This window comes from Seriola dumerili, unplaced genomic scaffold, assembly GCF_002260705.1.
Source record: "Seriola dumerili isolate Sdu_G_001 unplaced genomic scaffold, Sdu_1.0 BDQW01000044.1, whole genome shotgun sequence".
Classification (NCBI taxonomy): domain Eukaryota; kingdom Metazoa; phylum Chordata; class Actinopteri; order Carangiformes; family Carangidae; genus Seriola; species Seriola dumerili.
Genome location: NW_019174299.1, coordinates 4,074,248 through 4,095,938, shown reverse-complemented (window position 1 = coordinate 4,095,938; position 21,691 = coordinate 4,074,248). Strand labels below are relative to the sequence as shown.

The 21,691-nt window shown below is 41.8% G+C and overlaps 1 protein-coding gene across 1 annotated transcript in view; it reads left to right on the top strand.

Annotated features, from left to right (window-relative positions):
• The first annotated feature begins 6,226 nt into the window (after positions 1-6,226).
• LOC111217770 (tumor necrosis factor receptor superfamily member 16-like) overlaps positions 6,227-21,691 on the top strand; it is a 28,557-nt gene continuing 13,092 nt past the window's right edge. The window contains exons 1-3 of the mRNA XM_022739762.1: positions 6,227-6,265; positions 8,850-9,012; positions 18,449-18,811. Coding sequence (XP_022595483.1) covers positions 6,227-6,265; positions 8,850-9,012; positions 18,449-18,811 — 565 coding nt within the window. The remainder of the gene's footprint in view (positions 6,266-8,849; positions 9,013-18,448; positions 18,812-21,691) is intronic.

Genomic DNA, 21,691 nt, shown 5'->3' with positions numbered 1-21,691 from the left:
AGGAGCAAAGGCCAAAAAAAAACAGACAGACAATCAGGAGAAAAAGGCTGAGACTCTATGACAGAAATGGCACAGTAGACAACATGGAAGGGGGTGAGTGACACTGCACCGATATAAATACTGAGTGAGTTAATGAGGGAATGTGGAACAGGTGAGCAGGTGGATGTGGCGAATCAGTTAATGGCGGGAAGGGCTGAGGGTCACTGCAGGGCAGGTGGGAGTGTCAAGATCTGAAAGAACAGGATGAAAAGTCAGGAAAAGGGAATCACCAAGGTTTTTACAGTTCATCCTGAAGGGAACGTGAATGTGTCTACCAAATTTCAGGGCAATCCATCCAACAGTTGTCAAGACATTTTACTCAAAACCACAAATGTGAACTTATAGAAGAAAAGTCAGAGGGTCATCAAAGTCGGTAGGATTTATCCTCTGGAGACCATGAATGTCTGAACCAAATTTCATGGCAGTTTATCAAATAGTTGTTGAGATATTACAGTCTGACTGACTAACAGGCTAACAGCTATTCCTAGAGTCATACCACTAACATTGTTAAAAAGTAGAGATTAAAAAGCACATTTACATTAATATGGAATGGCACATTCTAATCGCTATGCAATAGTACAGTGGCTTTTTTTAATTTGTAGTTTTATTAATTAAGTTCCTCATTTATTCCTTATTTGCTCCATAGAAACTCCTCAGGAATGTGCGTAATGTATTGTAAGCAGTTATGCTGTTAATTCTACTTCAGCTTTCTGATGTCTGCCTCCGACTTGTTTTCCCGTCTGAGCTTTTGGCTGCAGGTCATCTCTCCTGCTCCTTCACTATGGAGCGCACATTGGAAGTATACACGACTGAAAACATTGCTTTGAACATCCAAGCACAACAGATGAGAGAGTGACTGCATGATGAAAAGTCTGCAGATTTTGACTCTCTGCTTTGATTTTTGTGCGGAGCTGTGTTTCCAATAAATTGCTCTTGAACTCGGACAAAAAAAATCTGGCTTTGTAAAAACGCATAGTAAACATGAGTCACTGAAGCATATTACCCAGGGGGACAGTTTCTCTCACAAACACGGGAACACACCCTCCTTATGGAAGGAACAGAAGGAGACATTAGGATTCATCCTGTTCAGTGGATGCAAACGGAGTGGAAGTCATTAATTACTCACCTACTGTAATTAGCAGAGGAGTTAATTTTTGCTTAACTAATTCACTTAGTGCTGCTCAGAGTGAAAAGAGATGGTAAAAAAAAGCCATTTACACAGCCTGAAAAATTGTGCAAAAGCTGGCAGACTTCATTTTTCTAAATATATTAGCAGGAAATGTTCATTGCAGGGAAACCACAGGAAGGAGAAACCACCATCGCCATGTTAAAAAAAACCCCATTGTTTACAGCTTGAGAAAGTCTTGGGTCAAAAAGAGACTGGGAGTTTTTAGTCCAGGATTCACAGCTGGCATTTATAGTATCTGTTTTACATAAATATATGTGATATATGGGCATATTTTTGTAAAAAAAAAGAAAAAAAAAAGCTCTCTGGGTCCTGTAATAATGCTGTAACAAGGTCAGTTAAATATCTCTATGGGATCATCTGCTTAAAAATCCATTCTTATTTTTCTCTTTGAACTTCTGATATTTGAGCTTAACATTCAGGACGTAGGCAATCTTTCAGAGTTAACGTTAACCAAGGGAAAAAAAAAACCCCGAACCATGAATATGACAACATAAAGACAGCCTGCCAGGAGAAAAGTGTACGTTCCCCTCCAGCTTTGGCTCGGCTCCAGCTTTCAGCATGTAGTTTTTGTGGTTTATATTTGCAAACGATTTGTGAAGGGTGAAAGCATCTCCTCCTCTGTGTTGAATGGGAACTATAATTCTTGTTTTTAGATGTGTAACCAGTCACAGGTGATGTCCTATCCCATACTTGGCAGTCTATTCAGAACATGTGGTGTCCACCCTCTCAACTCAATACGCCTCCCCCAAAAGCATGCTGTGCCATAACTTCATACAGTGGCTCTCCAACTCTTATATCAGCGCCAGCCTGTCACCTCCACTGCACAAAAAGAGGAAATCACTGCATTTATGTAACATCACACCAGAGTCACACACTGTCTTTAAACTGCAGCAGGAGAGGCCTCTTGTCTCGACCAGACTTATCTGTGTCTAAACAGTACTGCAACATCTGTATTTTATAAGATATGCCTTGAAAAGAAGAAATACATTCCCACAGTTTGAATACTTACCGGTTTCCTCTGGATCTCAAGCCACATTTAAAAAAAAAAAATAAAAAAAAAAGCGTGTTAACCTGGAGATTATTTGTCTTACTCCTGCAATCAGGATGTGAACGATAGCCAGGGGTGATTGATTATATGGACCGCTTTTATTCTCTACCTGCATGGCCAAAAAACCTACCACATCAGAGTTCAACCAGACCAGAGCAAGCCAGTCAAGTCCGTTTTTATTTATATAGTCCAAAATCACAAATCACATAGAGTACAATCCTCTGAGTTTTATTATTGCAACCAAAATGACACAATGGCAATGACTTTCAACTTTAATTTGAAGCTGTTTGAAACTAAATCACAGAAACAGTCCATGAATTGTGGCCAAAAATTGTTCAGCTGATACGACGGATGATGGCGCAGGGTTGAAAATCTACTACACCTTTCGGGATCTGCAGATAAAGGCAACATAACCAGCTGCCCTCTGATTGGACTCTGCTTTGTGATTGGACTGTCATTGTCCAATCAGATTCAGGTGAAAAAAACAGGCAGATTTATTTTACAGGTTTTCAAATGTTGATTTACAACTACCTTATTTGTGAACATCACTTTACAAGCTTAAAATCATTTTCATACTAATATGGACCCATATACACGTAGGTATGGGGTGTAGTCATGCACAGGATTTACCATTTCTTGCTGGTTGTGGGGTCCCGTAAGGTATGGTACTGACGTGAGGTGGGTTCTGGCATCCCTATGAAAACAAACAATAGTAATTATACTAAATAAAATGAAGCTGCTCTTCACAATGCAACACTGAGAAACATTTATTTTAACTTAAAATTTTGTTTGTTCAAGCACAACCACAAAAGGTGACATTTAATAATACAGCTAACAAGTTTGAGTTTATATATTTTTTTAAAAATCTGCTGTAAAATTTCTCCATATTAAACTGGCTACTGAATTTTCACTTGCCATCTTCCCAATCAACAGGATCTCTGATAAGAAAGTAAACTCTAAACCTCAGGATAGAAAACCCTGGGTGACGAATTCCTGCTTTTCTTGAAGTCCGAGTTTGTCTGGAGACCGGTGTGACGAAGAGGAGATCTTACTTACTGACTGCGGAAAGATTTTAAGTTGCACAAACAAAGAAATGAAAGTTGTACTCAAGTGTGTTGCTGGTGAGAGGGTGTTTGGTTGTTACTGTTAGTAGGCTATAGATAAATAAATGTCATGTTAAGGCAATGTTTTCCCGCCTTGTGTTGCTCACCATAAAAACCTCCACCGAGTGGCAAGTCCTCTTCATCATCAATTCAAGATTGTATTTTATCAGTGACCTTGCAGACTGACATGACATTTCCTTTCGCTGACTAATCATATGACTGGAAATGTGATACGTACAGAGAAAAATACAAGTATCCTACCAGGGGCCCTGTCAGCACATATCATTATATCAATAACACTACTAATATAGAGCTCACATTCAGAGGACATGTTTCTATTTCTGGCCGTTTCATCTGAGAGTTGTAGTACATCTCTGTTTCACTGTTGCTAGAGTCTGACAATCAGAACAACATGAAGGAGAGTGTTAATAACAATCATTATCATTTTTCGATAGATAAATTGGAGCTTTAAAGCCCGCCATGACTACCCGCACTCCTGGGGTGATTCAGTGGCTTTACTCAGACTCTAGTGATTATAGACAGTAAATACTGGATTCAGAGGACTTAGCATGTGAACACAATATCGAAGAAGGCTGTACTGATGGAGAAGAGTGCTGTCAGAGTCATCAGAATGGGGGTTAGTCAGAGGTGCTGCAGGGGTGATCTCAAAGGAGGATGTAGGAAGTGGGGAAATTGATGTGTCCTAAGATCAATACTGGAGAGCATTTGCATCTCAACAGTGAAACTAAATCACCCTGTGGCTGCTGCTGCTGCTGCTGCTGCTGCTACTTCAGGAGCATCAGCCTCTGCGTCCCCTGTGGAGAAGGTGGAAGTGGCAGGGTCAAGAGGATCACAGAAGAAGAACTGAGGAAAGGTTTGAAGCAGATAAAGCGGTCCGATTTTTCGGTGACACCAACTGCTTAATCGCCACAGTTGTCTTGGATCAATATCCATCAACACTGGTTTTTCCTTAAGTGTAAAGTCTAAGTACCTCAATGAGCATCAAACAGGACCACGGTGCTTAAACGTGCATTAGCTGTTTTGAAGCGGTCTCACCAAATTTATTATTATCTTGACCCAAGCAGTGTTTAATGGATACATGTGATTCAAACCTCAACAATCCTCATCACTTTCAGCAGGTGTACTGTAGACTACACGATTCAATCATCACACTAAAATGAAAAAAATGAATGTTTTGTTATAAAAAATGATTATATTGAAATGAAATCTAAATCCCCGTGCTTTAAGGACATCCAGTGCTTATCCGTGCTGTGGTTTAACACAATAACCTGTGAAACCTGAGATCAGTGAAAATTAAGCCTTTTCAAGCGGCACATCTGTCAGCGAAGCGACTTCCCTTGAGGAAAGAACCTCATTCTTCATTGTTAAGCTCAAGATCATCACACCAGTCTGAGTGAGAGCAGCTGATCTGAGCTCAGCTGAGTCGCCCTCTTGTGGTACAAGATGACCATAGTGCCTTGTAGTGCCTTGAGCTGTAAACTGACTCAGGTTACCTTATTTACATTTGGAAGTTGTAATTAATGACGTTTTAGTCAAGTAAAAACAACAGACATGGAGAAATGGACATGGAGAAATAGAAACACCTGTTATCTCTTCAGTCCATGAGATTTTTTTGAAGTTGTTTGTGTGTTGACCCAGTTCTTAGAGCATGTTTGGAGGCTCTGACGCTGTGTGGAGGTCTTGTTTTGGGGTGCAGTAGATGGAAAGGTGTTTCTAATACTGTGACTCCCTCATTTAAATAACATGGAGGAGTAAAGAAATTAGAAACACACTTCAGCTTTATGCGATCCAACACAGCAGTGCCACAAACTACAACCTTTGGCACAGTGTGACGAAGAGACTACATGGTCAAAAGTATGTGGACACTAATATTACAACCATATGTGGTTGTTGAACATGTCATTCTGAAAGCATGAGCATTAATCTGCTGCAGTAACAGCCTCCATGGTTCTGATTTCAGTTTTTTTGTTGTTGTTTTTACCAGATTTTGGAACCTGGCTGCAGGGATTTGTTCCCACTCAAGAGCCACAGGAGCATCAGTGAAGTTGGCCACTGATGTTGAGCGATCAGGTGTTGGATGGAGTGTGCTAAAAGAGGGGTCTAGAAAGTCTTTCTCAAATTATTTCCACAAAATATTATTGTACAGAATGAGAGAAGTCTACAGGGGAGTTTAATTACTTTTGGCCACATAGAAAACAATAAAGATAGAGAAGGGGGGTGGGGTGGGGGGGTTAATATTGCTGGATGAGTCAGACATTTATGTGTGTCCCTTATGATAAAGATAAATCATTTTTATGCCGCTTTTGCGATCAAGACCTCACGTGAGATTAAAGCAGGAGCGAGAGTTAGAGAGACAGAGAGAGGGAGAGAGAAAGGGGAGAGAGAGAGGAGCAGGTTGTATAGTCTTACTGCAGGAGTATCAGGGGTAATAAACTGGAGGGTGGACGTGCCCCCTCTCCTCTCCTCTCCTCCCCCCTCCTCTCCTCTCCTCTCCTCTCCTCTCTCGCCTCCGCCGCAGTGCACTTGCAGCTGAGCAGCACTCCGGACAGGACGGTCTCCTCCTCCTGCTCTTCTCCTTCCCTCCGTTTGTGTGTTAGTGAGGTAGTGTGGTGGTGGTGTTGCGGGGGGGTTGCACCGACAGTCGCATCTGACTCCAGCGTGCGGAGGGTCCCGGACAGACGCGTGATGGTGCGGACTCATTGATAAAAAATCTGTGCAGCTGGGATTAAAATGAGCACCCCTGCTGAGCGGCTCTCCTCCTCCTCCACATAGCGCTGCTCTCTCTGCTCAAGATCTGTTTCATGTGACTCCAGCAGGCGACGCAGGATGACTACTACCTTATCGCTGGTGATTTTGTGCGCCTTGGTGAGTAGCCTGTACTCTAATGTTTGCTGCAATATTCCTTTAATACTGCTAAATTCTCTAATAGGACTGTTGATGAGTTTTTACTGATCTTATGCACTTTGTTATTTTATTTTGAAAGATTTCCTCTCACTGGAGTGTTTCTATATAGTTCCTATAATATTCCTATTGGGGTTTAGATTGTGACCGTTTATTGCTATAATATTCCTTTTATAATCCTGCAGGGACTTTGTGGTGAGTTTTTCTTGACCCCAGAGTTCTTTGTGGTATCTATAATCTTCTGCGTGATGGCTGTGATGTATATCATAGGTGGTTAAATGTGTGGTGTATTGTTGCTGTGGTGTAATGCCATATTCACTGACCAACATGCTGTTCCTTCCCCTGATAAAACATGCAGGTGCTGCATGTTGCTAAACACCCACTGATTTACATGTGATATTATGCCCAGGTTATATTATATTCCCTCTAGCTCTGCACACACACATGCCCCTGCATGCACACACACACACACTCACTGTCACCTCCCTCTTGGTTTTCATCCAGGGAGTAAAAGTTAGACCGTACTGCGAGGATTGCTTTATTGAAAATTGAGATTTCTGCTTCACATTGGGCTGCAGCCAGACATCCAAAAGCTGAAAGGCCCAGACTTTAATAGTATTAATGAGTAGAAGTAATTTATTTCTATTTTCTAGTTTAATTTTGGGGATAATTAGGTCTTAAAATATGAAGAGATAAAGATGCTGCAGCTTATGGAAAAGTAAATGGATTCATTTAATTCTTATCCAACATGAGCTGTAAACTGTAAAACTTGCTGGTTTTGACATAAAACCATGGAGGCTCCTCTGATAATGTGAAAAAGTTGATTACGGAGGAGGGCGGTGATAAAGCGCAGAGCTGCAGGGGCACATCCTCCCAGCCCTCTGGTATGTTCACAGCAGCTGGTCTAATTGGGCTGTGCAGCTCAGTCATCATGTGAACAGCCCCTGTATGTGAGGGGACACTCTGTTATGACAGCTGGTTTTAAGGGTGGCGACGGTCGGGTGCACTTTGGTGGAATTAAATTTAGAAATAAACTCTCAGATTGACCATGAAATTGAGTAGAGTACAAACCAAGCATATCACAGCTGGGTCACCGTACGTTTTTTTTTTTTGTGTGTTCCTGCTGCTGGTGAACAAATTTCCCGCTGAATTTGCCATTAATCTGTGCTTGAGCTGAGTGATACTCCAGGGAGGGGTCACAGGAAAGGGGGCTGGCGCAGCAGTCAGGGACATGAATCTCCCCTCTGTACATACCAGAGGGGACTCTTTTCAGCTTCTGGGCTGCATCCAAAAGTCATTTTTGCAGGCAAAAAAAATGTGACTGTCACCCTCAAAATACACTCAAGAAAAACCTGAGGTTTGTGCAAAAATGTTGAGATAACAGGTTGTAAAGTCAGGAGAGAAATGCACCTCGAGAGCAAAAAGTAGAACGACAGAGTGGGGGAAATATTGAGCAAGAGCAGGGAGAATGAGAGAGAGAGAGAGAGCTGATGACTGCTCAGTACATCTGTTTCTGAATGAAAGCAGGGATGGAAGAGAGGGGAGGGATGGATGAGAGAGAGTGAGAGAGAGAGAATAACAGAAAAGACTGAATTGATGTCTCAGCAAATGTGAATTAAGTGGAAATGAGCTTTTGCCCGTTACATAATATAAGCCACAGGACATGAAAGTGATTCAGTGTAATGATTTTCTTTGTTCTAAAACGTCTGGATATGAATTCCTTTTCTTTAACACTGTTGTATACACACACACACACCAGTGAAACAAGCCTCAGTTCCTTTGCCAGTGAAGCTGCCTGGCATTTATATCAGAGAGCGTAGTGACAAAATGCAAGAAGAGAGGAAGGAGAGAGACAGAGACAGGGTGATAACTGGAGTAGATTAGACAGATTAGACAGGATTATATATTATACATGGAAATACTATGTGTCAGGATGAAAGAGAAATACAGCAAATGTGTGTGTTTACAGTGCTGTGGCTGCGTGCTGCAGGTATTTAGAGTGACATTAGCATATACAAATTAGGACAGCGGGTCTTATGATCTGATGCATACCCAACTTTATTGCCTCAGCTGTGAGTGAAGGTTTGCTCTGTGCATGAGTACATCTAGGTACAAGCATGTGTGTGGATGTGCCCGTGGTGATCGGAAGCAGAGGTTGACGTTCACAGCTACTCTCACCTTTAGAAAGTAATTAGGACAGGCATGTGTGTAATGTCTTGCACACATGATTTAATGGTTACTGCCTCGTCTGGATGTTGTAGGTTTACTATTAGAGCTGATGTGCCTTCAGGGGAGCTATTATGGCAGATTGCCTTGTTCAAAGTGTGTCTAATATAGGTGGGGACAACATGATTTATGATGAATTCTGATGGCGGTTGGATTTAAGGAACAGGTCAGACACCTGGCAGTAATTTTCATCAATTTGTTTCGCTGTGCATGTTGAAATCACAGTGGCTCTGTGCTGTGTGTGTTTGTATAAGTTTGTGTGAGCTCTCTGTGAGTGTGCTGCTCTAATGTAGCTACTGTACTGCTGTCCCCTGTGTGCCAGGTGGCGTTAGTGTTGGCGTCTAAGACGGAGCGGGCGGTGCTGCTGACCTGTGACTCCGGCCAGTACACCAACGGTGGAGAATGCTGCTTGGAGTGTCCACCTGGAGAGGGAGTGGTGAAGAAATGTGGTGCTACTCAGACCGTCTGCGCCCAGTGTCTGGACAGTGAGTAGAGCTTTCGTTCTGCATGTGCACTGAACTGATCAAACTCAGTTTAAAAAAAAAAAAAATTCAAATAAAGCACCCTTTATACAGGTTTCATAAGCTCCAATTCATGGTTGATAAATGGTTAATGCATCATTTATTACTGCTTTAAATATCAATTATAAGCCAGTAATAGAAACAACATCCCTCCAGCTTACCCTGTGAAAAAGCCCTGTGAGGAGTCGGGACCACATTCCACTAATTAAAAACGTATTAACATTTACAACTACGGACTTGATTGAATATTGCACAGATCTGTTATTAATGACTTTTTATTATTCATGACTGCAGACTTGATGGCTTATTTGAAAGTGACAGACTATACCAAACAGAAAGATCGAACAGACACCAGCCAAAGGGATTGCTCAAAATCCAACAGCCCAAAAGTTGTTTTTATTAATGACTTACAACTAATCTCTAATATAATTATGATAAGTGACTGATAATTATTAATAGAGTGATTACAACTCAGATAATATTTTAGTTACATTTCACAATGCGACTCTATTTTGGCAAATCATCAATCAATCAATCAATCACATTTTCAGTTTAAAGAACTTAATTTTCCACCTAAATGTTGGCAATAGACAGATTGTGATGACAGTGTAAAAAACAGCAGCTTAAGTCAATAAAAGTTTCGGAACAACTTAAATAAAATGATCCCTCCTCATTTTCCAACTGCCATGAGGAAAAACAGGATTCTTTATAAACCAGTTTTAAAAAGGTGCCTCATTAATCATTTTAATCATCATTTTACGAGTACCATCAGTTATACAGTATGTTGTGGACGTTGTGAGACATCTGAAGTTTGTGCTCCTACCACAATTTGCGGTCTTCAAATCATTGTAAAATTACATTAAAAACACTCAACAGCAACATGTTTCCTCAAACGTAGACCTCACTGTCCTAAAATGTGGTCCCTGAAAATCTGCTCAAGGGAAGGTCAAAATATGTTTTGTATTTCAGTGATTTGGGTGAACTGACCCTTTAATGGATGGGAAAATGAACTTTGCACACCAACATCCTAAAACTTGACTTTGCAGAAACTTCATTTCCTGAAATGTGTCAAACGAAAGAGGATTAAATTCAATCTGGAAACAATCAAATTCAAATATATACACATGTAAACTACGCGGCTGTCCTCACCACCATTACACACACTGACACCCGATTAATGCAATGTTTCTGCACCGCCATCATCTTTATTTATTTGTTCGCATTCACTTTCTTTGCTTGTAATGGCAGCTCGGGTCCTGAACTCCAAACAAAAAAGATCATCAAAGCCAAAACAAACTGGTATTGTCCAATTTGGTCATTTGTATCAAGTGTCTGTTTTCGTTTTATCGAGAGTCCTGAGAAATAAGGCAGGAATTCATATGTTTGATGCTTGTAAGTGGGTCCAAATGTGTTCCCTTACAGCTCTGCTCAGGCTGTGAACCATCAGCGCTCACTCCACAGAGCAGAGCTGGGAGAGGTGCCAACACTGCAACATCACGGAGAGGAAGAAGAAGAAAAATAAGAAGAAGAGCAGCCAATGCTGCAAACAAATGTGTTCTTCTCAATTCAGGGGCCTTTCTGCGTCACGTCCCTGCAGCTCTCTTTGCCCTTTAAGATGCTGGTCTGTAACTTTGTCAGAGTGCGAAGGAAACGTCAAAGTATAGGTCACCAGTGTCACCACATAGCGCAGGAGGAGCTGAAGAATTGTGACGACGCAAATGTGTCACACCTGCTGGTCTGAGTGCTACCTTTTCCTACCATTCAAATGCACATGGTAATTGTGGCATGTGGTGACTGACACAGAGCAGAAATCCAAAATGAGCCTTTTTTTTTCAAACACGGAGTCAGAGTGCGCTCTCTGTTCAGCAGTGATTGATTGCATTAATCCATCTTGACAACATATGTAAACACAAGCAAATGGTGCCTGTAAACAGGAACTGCTGAGTCTTTTAGCACCAAAACTTTCTCTTGTGCAAAAGCAGAACACAACAATATCAACTGGATGTCATTATTGGGGAAATTATGAAATTCTGGAGGGAATGCAGGCATGCTTTTTTTAATTTCTTTTTATGAATTCTCTGATTATCCTTGAACTTGTGACCTTCTTTGCACAACAGATGCTTATCTCTGTGTTGTGTTATGCTATTAAGAATCTGGTCGATTTCACCCCTTGGAAGCTTCTTCGCCTCGAGGAACTCAAGAGCTGCAGCAATGGGTAGACGGACGGTGACATGGTTCTTTACCTCTAAAGAGGGTTAAAAAAAAAAAAAAAAAAAAAAAAAATAAAAAGCCACAAAGTACTGCAAGTTAATTTCACATAAACCAACTCTGTCAGACAAAATCAATGTTAGAAAAGATAGAGGCGTAAAAAAATGGGTGTCAGTGCAAAAATAAAAGAGACATAAAGTGGACAATGTAAAAATCCAGCCACACCAGTAGGAGAGTGAGCAGAGTAATTAATAGTCTTCATCAAACAATGCATATGAAAGACTGGAGCAGGAAATTGGTTGAGTAGAGGTGCCTGGAGTCTGTACAGAACGTCTGGACTTTATCTTTGCTTTGACGTCACAAGGAATTTGTCTTGCACGTCATATTCCTTTTTCATATTCCTGCAGTAAACGGTGGCAGACGATGCATAGATGGTTAACCACAGCCCCATTTTCCTATAATGTGGTCTGGCCCTTTAGCAATGTAATTCTGATTCTCAGTATTTTTTTTATTTATTTATTTTTTTAGTTTCCCTCATCCCCCACCCCTCCACACCAGCGAATCCCACCAACCCTCGTCGTGTCTCCTCTTTTCTCCACCTTGTGTTCGCTTTTCTCATCCCCCCCCCCGACGCCACCACCTTCCCTCCTCCTCCTCCTCCTCCTCCCTGTTGCTATGACTCATCGTCTCTATTAGCGGATAAAACGGTATTAGAGAGCCAGGAACCAAAGGGCACGATCTGCTCATTCATCATGCATACTCTTACATCAATGCATCTTTACCCGTTTGATCCAGCTAATTAAAGCATATTGAAAAGCTGATTGTGCCTCTAACAGTGAACAACTACAGACGGGCGACAAATTCAAGGAGAAAGTAACATAACTCTCTACTGGAGGGATGAACGCCATTCCTCCAAAAGACATTTCCTCATTTGGTGTTTTGCTGATGGTGGTGGAGAGCGGTTGAGATCTGGAAACCTATGATTCACGTCATTTTCATAACTGTACTTGCTGAAAGTCTGATTGCGTCCTGCGTTGAGAGTCTCAGTCACCTGAGGAAAAGTTGCTCCTCTGTTTTTCCTTACCTATCACACTCCAGCGTCACGAATGTTTGCTGTCGACCACAATTTCCTATTCACTAACGTCTTTCTCATAGACAGTAAATGCAGATGTCACTATTGAGACTTCAGCCAGTTGAGCGGTCTTTGTGACTGAGGCTCCTGCCATCTATACCCCAACAATCAACCTCTTTCAAAGTCACTTAGATCTTTTGTTCTTACCATCTTGTTACAAAACCAGAATCAACAGGGCCTGTTACAGCTTTTTTATATCTGCCACAGAGCCTGATTGTGTGGAAGCATCTGTGTTTCTCCAGTCATGTATTAAGGTGTTTCCTTTATAATTTGTCACCCGTCTGTATCTTGCCCTGCAGAACAGGAACAGCTGATAAACACTCAACACTCAAATATCCTGGAGGTTTCTGCTGCATTTTCATTGGTTTCAATATTGTTTTTGTTTCAACTGATAAAATCTTAATAACCTGCGGCCCACAGGAGATCGTACACTAAAACAAGGTAGAGTGGGATTTATATACAATGTTGGAGCGGCCATTGGGAGGATCGGGACTTTTCCCGATGGGCCGGTACGCACATTGGGCTCAATATGAATGAAGAGAGAGGGAGAGGGAGAAAGACAGTGTGAGCAAGAGGGAGGGAGATAGAAGTGGCTGTGGTTCTATGTTCTCACTGTTGCTGACTCATTTTACATGAATAAGAAAGTAAAAAAAAAAATCAAACAGTTCTGGATGAAAAGCTCAGAGAAAAGTCCCAGCACAGCTCCCAATAAGTCCAGTAGTCAAGTTTGCAGCATAAGCAGTAGGCAGAATAGAACAGGAAGCTTAGTAGTCGTGGGCTGTCATATGAAAAGATGTTTCATACAGTTTTTCTTCACAAAATAAATAATAAAATCATCACTGAATCTGTAATTGAATTGAAATGACAATTACACTACATTATTATATTACATTACAAATCATATTAACATAATTTATGTGCAGGTGTTACTATTTTGTGTATACAATTCATCATGTTTATAGTTAGATGCTGAGAAACTAACCTTTCCTGAAAAACTAAAAGTATGAATACATTTTCTAAAGTGCAGAAATGAATAATTGAAGAATAAAATTCAACACATCCATTTCCTGTTTCATGGTAAATATGGGTGAATCTTTATTTACCACAACCCCCCTTAATTCCCCACTTCCTGCCAGTGTAACCCCCCCCCCCCCCCCCCCATGGCCTCTCAATCCTGGTTTGGGATGAGTGCCAGCGTCAGCAGCGCTGAAATATTTATCAGTCGCCTCCACTTTTCTCTGCTGTCATGGGAGACAAGACAACCGGACCTGCCTCACTTAGTGAACCATTCAGAAAAACCTGCCCTGCAAACTGTCTGAAGATCTGAGAGAAAAAAGGCAGAGCCTCACGAGTCAGAGTAGTGTTTAAGATGAGCCGTGCTGGCCGACTGGAACGGGGCTCACTGGGGATTTAAAAGAGGAAAGAAAGTAGAATCACAGCCTCGTCTGGAGAGAACCGAAACACGGCAGCAAGAATCGCTTCCAACTTTGGATCATGAGGGATGAAGAAAAGGGGAAATGGAGATTGTCCTCCGGCAGGTCCTCTGTGGTCGTGTCACAGGAAGTTTCTTCCCTACATGGCGTTCCAGAACAGGTCCTCCAACTTAGATCGCCATATAGGTCGCTTGTCCTACCCTCAGATTCAACCCATAGGAGCGTATCAGATACACCAAACTTAGTTGTCATGCCTTGATCTGGTTAGGTTTAGGCACAAAAACTACTTGGTTAGATTTGGGAAAGGGTCATGGTTTGAATTAAAATAAATACTTCCTTAGAAGCAGAGCACTTTCGTTGTCATAGTTACTATAATAAACATGTGGTTACATTTGTGTAATGGTCCTGGTTCGAAGAGTCAGTTTCACACGGGAAAATAACAGAGGTCTGTTGGGTGAAAGTCTGTGTTTTGCTGACCCATCCATCCACCCCAACTTTATCCTAACATGCCGCTCTATAAACTACGCCATCTAGCTTCCTCCTGCTCCCGTCATAATTGCTACGACCACTGGAGGTCGCCTAACAATAAAATGTAACTATGGGTCGTAATAACCTGCTTGCACAGTTAACCTCGTTTGTTACAGGAGGACAGTCTCAACCCTAACAAAGCAAAAAGCAAAAGTTGAGTAGAACAGGATGCAGGAGTAAATGCTGATGGTTAAATTACAGCTTGCCTCCTAATAATAGCTTCGGTAATATCCTAAAACACCTGTTTCAAATCTGGAGGGAAGCTAAATGGACCAATGAAGCAGGGAGATAATTAAACACAGAAATGTTTCATGTTTAAAAAGATAATAGAAACTGTCACGCAGCTTTCCAAATGTTGATCATTTATCCACAGTCAGCAACGGGTCAGTGGTTCAGGTGGGAAGAAATTGGTGTCTCTGCTGAAATGTCTGACATGCTGTGGAGTGGGAGAAATGTCTGGCCTCGCTAAAAGCTTACACCTAAAGTGCTGATTGTGAAGATAATCGGGCAGTTTCAAGGCCATCCAGAGCTACATTATTGATGACGCTAATGGGGCCGAAACACATCAGTGTTTGAAGGGGGGTCTTCACAGGCTGAAGTGACACACTTTAAGTGCATCATTCCCCCATACACAGACACATCTCCCTTTACCGATGATCGTTTTTACTGCCGTACATGAAAACTCTTAACACTGAGCTGCACTGATCATTGTTCATTTGGGGACAATTATAAAGAAGATCATATTTTATTCAAGAAGACACTATCTACCTGACTCTAGATGGCACTGTATTTTCTTCTTGTGCCCCCCCCCCCAGATGAAAGCAGGAACACATAAATTAGATACACACATGCACAAGCCACACACTTTTATCCTCTGTCAGTTGAACCCAGTGCATATGGTCACATTTAGACGTGTTTACACACAAGGTCTGCAAGGGCTCATGCATGCAAGTTAAAAGTAGCGAGGAAGCCTGCGCGCTGTGGGATAATTGAAATGAATGAGGAAGAGAGCTTTGAGCCCGACTGCAAAGAAAACAAAGGCCTCGAGCTCACAAATTCAAATAACCGCTCACCTCAGAGGTCTGTTGTTTGTCTGGATCGTTCAGCCAGTGACACTGTCCTCTATCACTTCTGCCTCCAGACAGGATTAAGAGAAAGGGGTGATGAAAGAAAGAGAAAAGAGAAAACACTGCATCTGATGGCGAATGCGTTTACCTGAGGAGGAAACTGCACTGCATTTCCCCTAACCATTCCCTTTCCAGTCGCACTTCCTCAACACTTTGATCACTTGGTTTGGACTTGGAAAACCAGACCACCCGCGACGTGAAGGCTGCTTCCGATTGCGTGGTGTCAAACAGCCTCGAGATTCATTCAAGCAAATCGAGCGGTCACTCCTGCAGAGCTTGTTGAGCCGCCTTTCTGCCTACACCCCTACCTGTATCTATCATATCATTACCTCCGTCTGCTCCACTCAGTCTGCCTGTATAATGTGACAGCCTTCATCCTCGGCTTCTTAGCCGTGCTGCTGTTTACAAGGTGGTTAGAGCTTCAGTCTGTGCCAGTGTTTACTTGCCAGTTCCGCTTACAACGCAAAAGCTAGTGCTGGGACATTGCTGCAGGGCTTTTCACACTGACAATATGCTGTTGCTCAACACGACACCCACTAAGCAGTTCACTTGGAAAACACACACACACACACACACACACACACACACACACACACACACACACACACACACACACAGAGACATATGCAAATGCAGATAAGAGCTGTGCACAAGTCCCACATATTTACAGTCACACCCACTCCCAATGATTTTTTCACTCTAAAGCAATGAGTGAGTTAGTGAAACAGGCGATGTTGAGTGTTAATTAAGCACGTCACGTCACTCTAACGCACGGAGGTTAAACAGTTCACAAAGCTGTTTTGACATGTGTTCCTCTCTCATAATCATATGTTATGAAATTTTCATGCTGGATGAATGAATGGTGACCTTCCAGCTGCACTTTGCTGCCCCTCTAATGTTTCCTGTATGCAGCAGGGATTAAAACATCACACATGGTGCCGTTTCTGTCTGAACTGCAGCTCTTGCAAGGTGACCGTTCTCATGTTAAGCACGCTACAAAAAATGTAAAATGGGATTTGGAGAACAGTGAAGCTGCCTCTGTAGTGAATCGGAGCTGCAGTGTTTTTTTTCTTCCCCCTGTGAGCCTCTCCACTCCACTCCCATCTCATTCATCCACTAAAAACACATCCGTAGTGGACCCACACTTACACTTACACCCCCCCCGCTCTCACTATCTGACATCCATCAGATCGTATACTCTCCACATCTTTATACTTCTAAAATGTCTATCTGCTTATAAACAGTGTGCCATATAATAATGGACACTTTCTGCTAGCCCACCCTAGGGACCTCTCAGCGTAAGAATAAACTAATTTGAGGTCACTTCCTCAGCGATGAACTCTCCTGAGTCCTCACAATGCAAATGTTCCTGAAGAGCAAATCTGAAGTGTTTGAAGTAATTGAAAAGCAGCAGGCAATTAGTCAGCACGGCTTTTACCTCATTCCCTTCAACGCTGTTCTCCACTACTCAGCTGTGGTCTGCTATCTCTTTTGCTCACAACAAAAATCAATATAATGCAATAGAGTTGTCCTTAAAATGGCTGTCTTTTTGAAACATGCATTGATTATTAAAAAGGCACTATTTTAGTTCATTTTTTTAAATCAGGCCAGAGAGAGGACACAGGCAATTTGCAGAACCACATTTGTCTAGCTCAGCAGTCCACATCTTATGAAGGTTGAGCAAATGGGTGTCACAAACCAAAACTAACTTTTTAGCCACACTAGCACTGTGATGCTCCAGATATGATGGATTGCAATGAAAAGCTGTTGGTGGTTCCTAGAGGATATACCCTTTGGTGATCCCCTAACTTTACCTCTAGTGCCACCATGAGGTTTTTAGTGAAATAATTCAACAACTATTAGATGGATCACCATGAAATTTGGTGTGCACGTTTATGTTCTCCTATATTGAAATAACTTAATTTAATTTCGCATCAGCATTGTGTCAAAATATTTTTTATGTCCCACAGTTTGGTTTATGATGAAATACCTGCAACTACCTACCTGATATCCCCCTTAAGCTTCAGCTGTAGGTTACTTTGTGTGTATGCTAGTGCTAATTAGCAAATGTTAGCATACTAACATGCTAAACTAAGATTGTGAACATGGTAAATGTTCCCCTGACCTTTCCTGAAACACCAAACACCACGAGTTTGACATTTGTGGCCTGGAGTGAAGTCTTTTGACAACTGTTGGATGGATTGGATGAATAGATGAAATTTGATTGTTACAGCTCAGAGCACACAGGCTTCAGATGCATGACACAGAGACAGCAATGAAAAGTTCAAACATTTCACCTTTAGTTAAGGGTAATGTAGGAAAGGGCAGTTAAGGGCATAGGCAAGGGGCAAAGTCAGTACGTGCACCCAAATCCAAAATTATACTTAGATTATACTCTCTGTGTGTGTTTAGATAAGTTTAGATCAAGTAATGTGAATAACGTATTGGAAAACATTAAGCAAACTGAATTAAAGCTTTCCAGAAATGCTACGATTCTGACAAAATGACTCACTGTTTCATCTGTATCTCTCTAAAGCATCTAAATGCCACTAAGTCATCGCTTGATGAGTTTTTAAAATCTTTAAAATCATCTGTGCATCACTGTAAGCATGTGGATGCACCTGCACTTCACTCTGTGTGCATGACTGAGATCGAAGCAGTTTACTCAGCACAGCACAAACACATTGAGATCGATATCGTAATGAGCACAGCAGGCTTTTGACTTGCTCCCCAACAAGAGCACCTTTCTTGCCCTGCAGCACAAATCACTAAGATCCCAGTGGATCAATGTGTCCTCCCTTCCAATGTGCAGTAAACATTATTAATGTCATTAGACTCACTGTTTATCCCCCGTTTATCAACTCATATGTGCTGCTCTCTCCGTCTTCTAACCTCCTTTTCTCTTTTCCCCCTCTAAAATTTCCTCCTTACTTTTCTGTCTTGTCTCCTTCGACCTGTCCTCTGCTCTGCAGGTGAGACCTTCTCAGAGAACTACAGTCACACAGAGCAGTGCAGGCCATGCACACAATGTACCGGGCTGATGCGGTTAGAGACGCCCTGCACAGACTCCAACGACGCCGTCTGCGTCTGCAACTACAACTTCTTCTTCGACACGATATCCGGCCGCTGCGAGCCCTGTACAGTGTGCCCTGTAGGACAGGGCGTGTTTGCTCACTGTGAACACAATCATGACACGGTGTGCGAGGAGTGCGTGGACGATACCTTCTCTGACCGGGAAAGCTCCCTCGAACCCTGCCTGCCCTGCGCCATCTGTGATGACGAAACTGAGATACAGCTGGCCTTGTGCTCGCCAACCCGTGACTCTATCTGCCACAGTAAGTCATCTCCACACTCAAGTCGCCTTCACACCTGGAGGTCAGGTAACTTGGTCCACACCATAGAAAAGAAAGAGATATATTGTTGGTCCATTTCACAAACCAAACTAAGAGCTGTAAACCTGAAGTCATATGACCATCAGTGGGCAAGTTTGGACTCATCATAGATTGTCAGCATCACATGGGAAAATTTAAACTATAGCTAAAATGACTAGCTATAGTCAATGACTGACTGGAAGAAAAGTAATTGTCAGGTTTTATTCACAACTGATTAAGCAGTATTTCTACAGGCAAAAACATTGTCTGCCGCTTTTCTTTATCTTGAGTGATAGTAAACTGAATAAGATCATTGGATGGACAAAACAAGTAATTTCAAGATGTCAAATTGGGCTTCAGAAACTTGCAATTGTTTCTATCTCCAGCAATTAATTGAATATTTGAAAAAAAAAAAAAAATCATACTTGCCACCCAATTAAAACAAAGTTTATTGAGGTGACTGACCACAGTCGTGCTGCATTTTACCAGAAATTATGGGTTATTTTCTCTGGTCTTTACAAAGAGCTGATCTGTTAAATAATGTCTGACGGTGAAAACAAAACGGAACTTCTTATACGGTAATATTTTGAAGGTGATAGCTGCTAGTCATGGTCACTACGTTTTCCTTATATTTCAACTACGTCTTTGTTTACCTCTTTTTATCATGTTACCATGGTCACCAGGTAATAACAATACATGAGACTGGTTTCTGACAGTTTCCACAATGGGCAGATGGATCAAGTTAATAGATTTTTAGTTTAGTTTTGAATTCATTGCAAACACAGTCCTGTCCTACATCACAATAAAACCCCAGTTTTGAATCCTATCCTATGTTGTTTAGTCCAGTTGAATTGGCCTTGTTTTCAGTTAGTTTGGGCAGATCTGAACACAGCAGTCACACTACAACTAGAGGGCATACTCTGCAAGACTGAGCTAAACTGCTCCCCTAGCCCAGTGAGCTTTGCTAGCAGGAGAATGAAGCGAAGCCCGGCCTGGACGAAACAACAAAGCACGTTGCCTTCTTGATACTTGGATAGAGAAGATCTCCAATAGGTGAACATTTTTTTCTGTGTGAAAAGAGCCTCAAAACGCAAGAAACTCACCAACTCATCAACTGATTCGTACCACAGCAAACAAACTATAGGTCTGAAAAGGTCAGTGGAAATGAGAGCCCTCCTTGGTGTGGCTGTTTGGCCCAAATCAGAGTTCAAATGACATGTTCACACCAGCCTTATCAACCAGAACCAAATAGGGAGACACAACAGTTTGTTTGAGCTGCACCAAATATGTTAAATGTGAAAACACCCTTACTAGAGAACAAGAGTAGTCCCAGACCACAAACTGCAACCGGCTGCCAGTAACATCAGAGCTGTGTTAGAGGCATCATATATGTCTCAGTTATATTTGAACCAGATACCACGGGGTGACTCTCACATGTGTGTGTAGGAAGAGGCGAGGTCAGAGGTCGGCCCTGGTTAGATTTTCAAATGGCAGCAAGTTGAAAGCTTTATCATTAAAAGGTCAAAGACTACTACAGTGTCAACACAGAGACAAACACTAATCAGCTCTCCCACAGAGCAGAAGGCAACAGTGGAGGAGCAAAGTCGAGCTATTTGTATCTATGAGGAAAGGCGGCTCGTATACAAGGAAGTTGTAAATTGTCTCGGGTCGGATGAGGCATGAAATCGACCTCATCAGGGGGTTACAAGGCTCAAATCTGGGAGGTATAATGTCGTGGGTGTTATTGCTCTCAGGTTCGTTGCTGAAAATCTGTTATCCATCCTTAAGGCAATCCCCGATAAGTCAGGATTGAACAGAACAGCCTTTTCTCAACAATGGACCCTGATTTCAGAAGAAGTTTGTGGTTCTGGTTTGTTCCTGAGATGCTCTTCTCCTACCATGTGGATTTTTTTTAATGCAAACTTTGACCAGAGGCACTTTAGTTGCAGAGTGATTAAATGCTTTTAAGCAACCTCTTAATAGCTGGAACATTTGCTAATGTGGGGCCTTTTATTGATCTCTTCTGCATTATCATTTTTAAATGAATATATTAATGACAGTGTTTAATATGAATGTTGGGATTTAGGCTTGAGCTGCAATATGTGTCTTTGGAGGACTGACTTGTTCGAGGTTTCAGATATTTTTCATGGCCTCAGAGACCGGCAGGTATTTGGATCTAAGTTAATGAACCTCAAAAATCTGTCAACACCTTGTTGTAGTGCAGTGTTTGTGCTAGCACCACAGGGAGGTTGTCAATTCCTCTTTTAATAGACTGTAATAGCACTGACAGGCAGTGGAGAAATGGACTAAGGAAAGATAAGAGTAGGAAAGGTAAATGAGGTGGAAGAAGGGCTAATAACATAGATGATGACTTAACACCTTTCCTCCCACAAGTACCAAACACCATCTAAGGTGCTACAAATGAGACCATTCAAAATGTGACCTCTGCTTAGCTCTGTGCTACATTTTAAATTGTGGGCCATCAGGTCAAATTTAGCAAGAAATCTGCCAGATTGGTTCACAACAGTAAGATCATATCATGGCATGAAAGAGTGCTCAGGTGATGTTCTTTCCAGCAAAAAATGAGATAAAGTTTTTGCAGTTTTTAGCCATGCAAGTGGTTTGGCTGATGGCAATTTCAGCCTGTTAGTGGATTCACCTTTTATGTTCCAAACCAAAATATCTCAGAAACTATTGGATGAATTTTTAAGAAACTTTGTACAGACATTCATGGTCCCCAGAGGACGAATCCCTCTGACACAGGTGGCCTCCTGACTTTTCGTCTACTGTGTGACGTGAATTTGACTATTGCACTGTGGAATAAAATATTTCAACAACTATTAG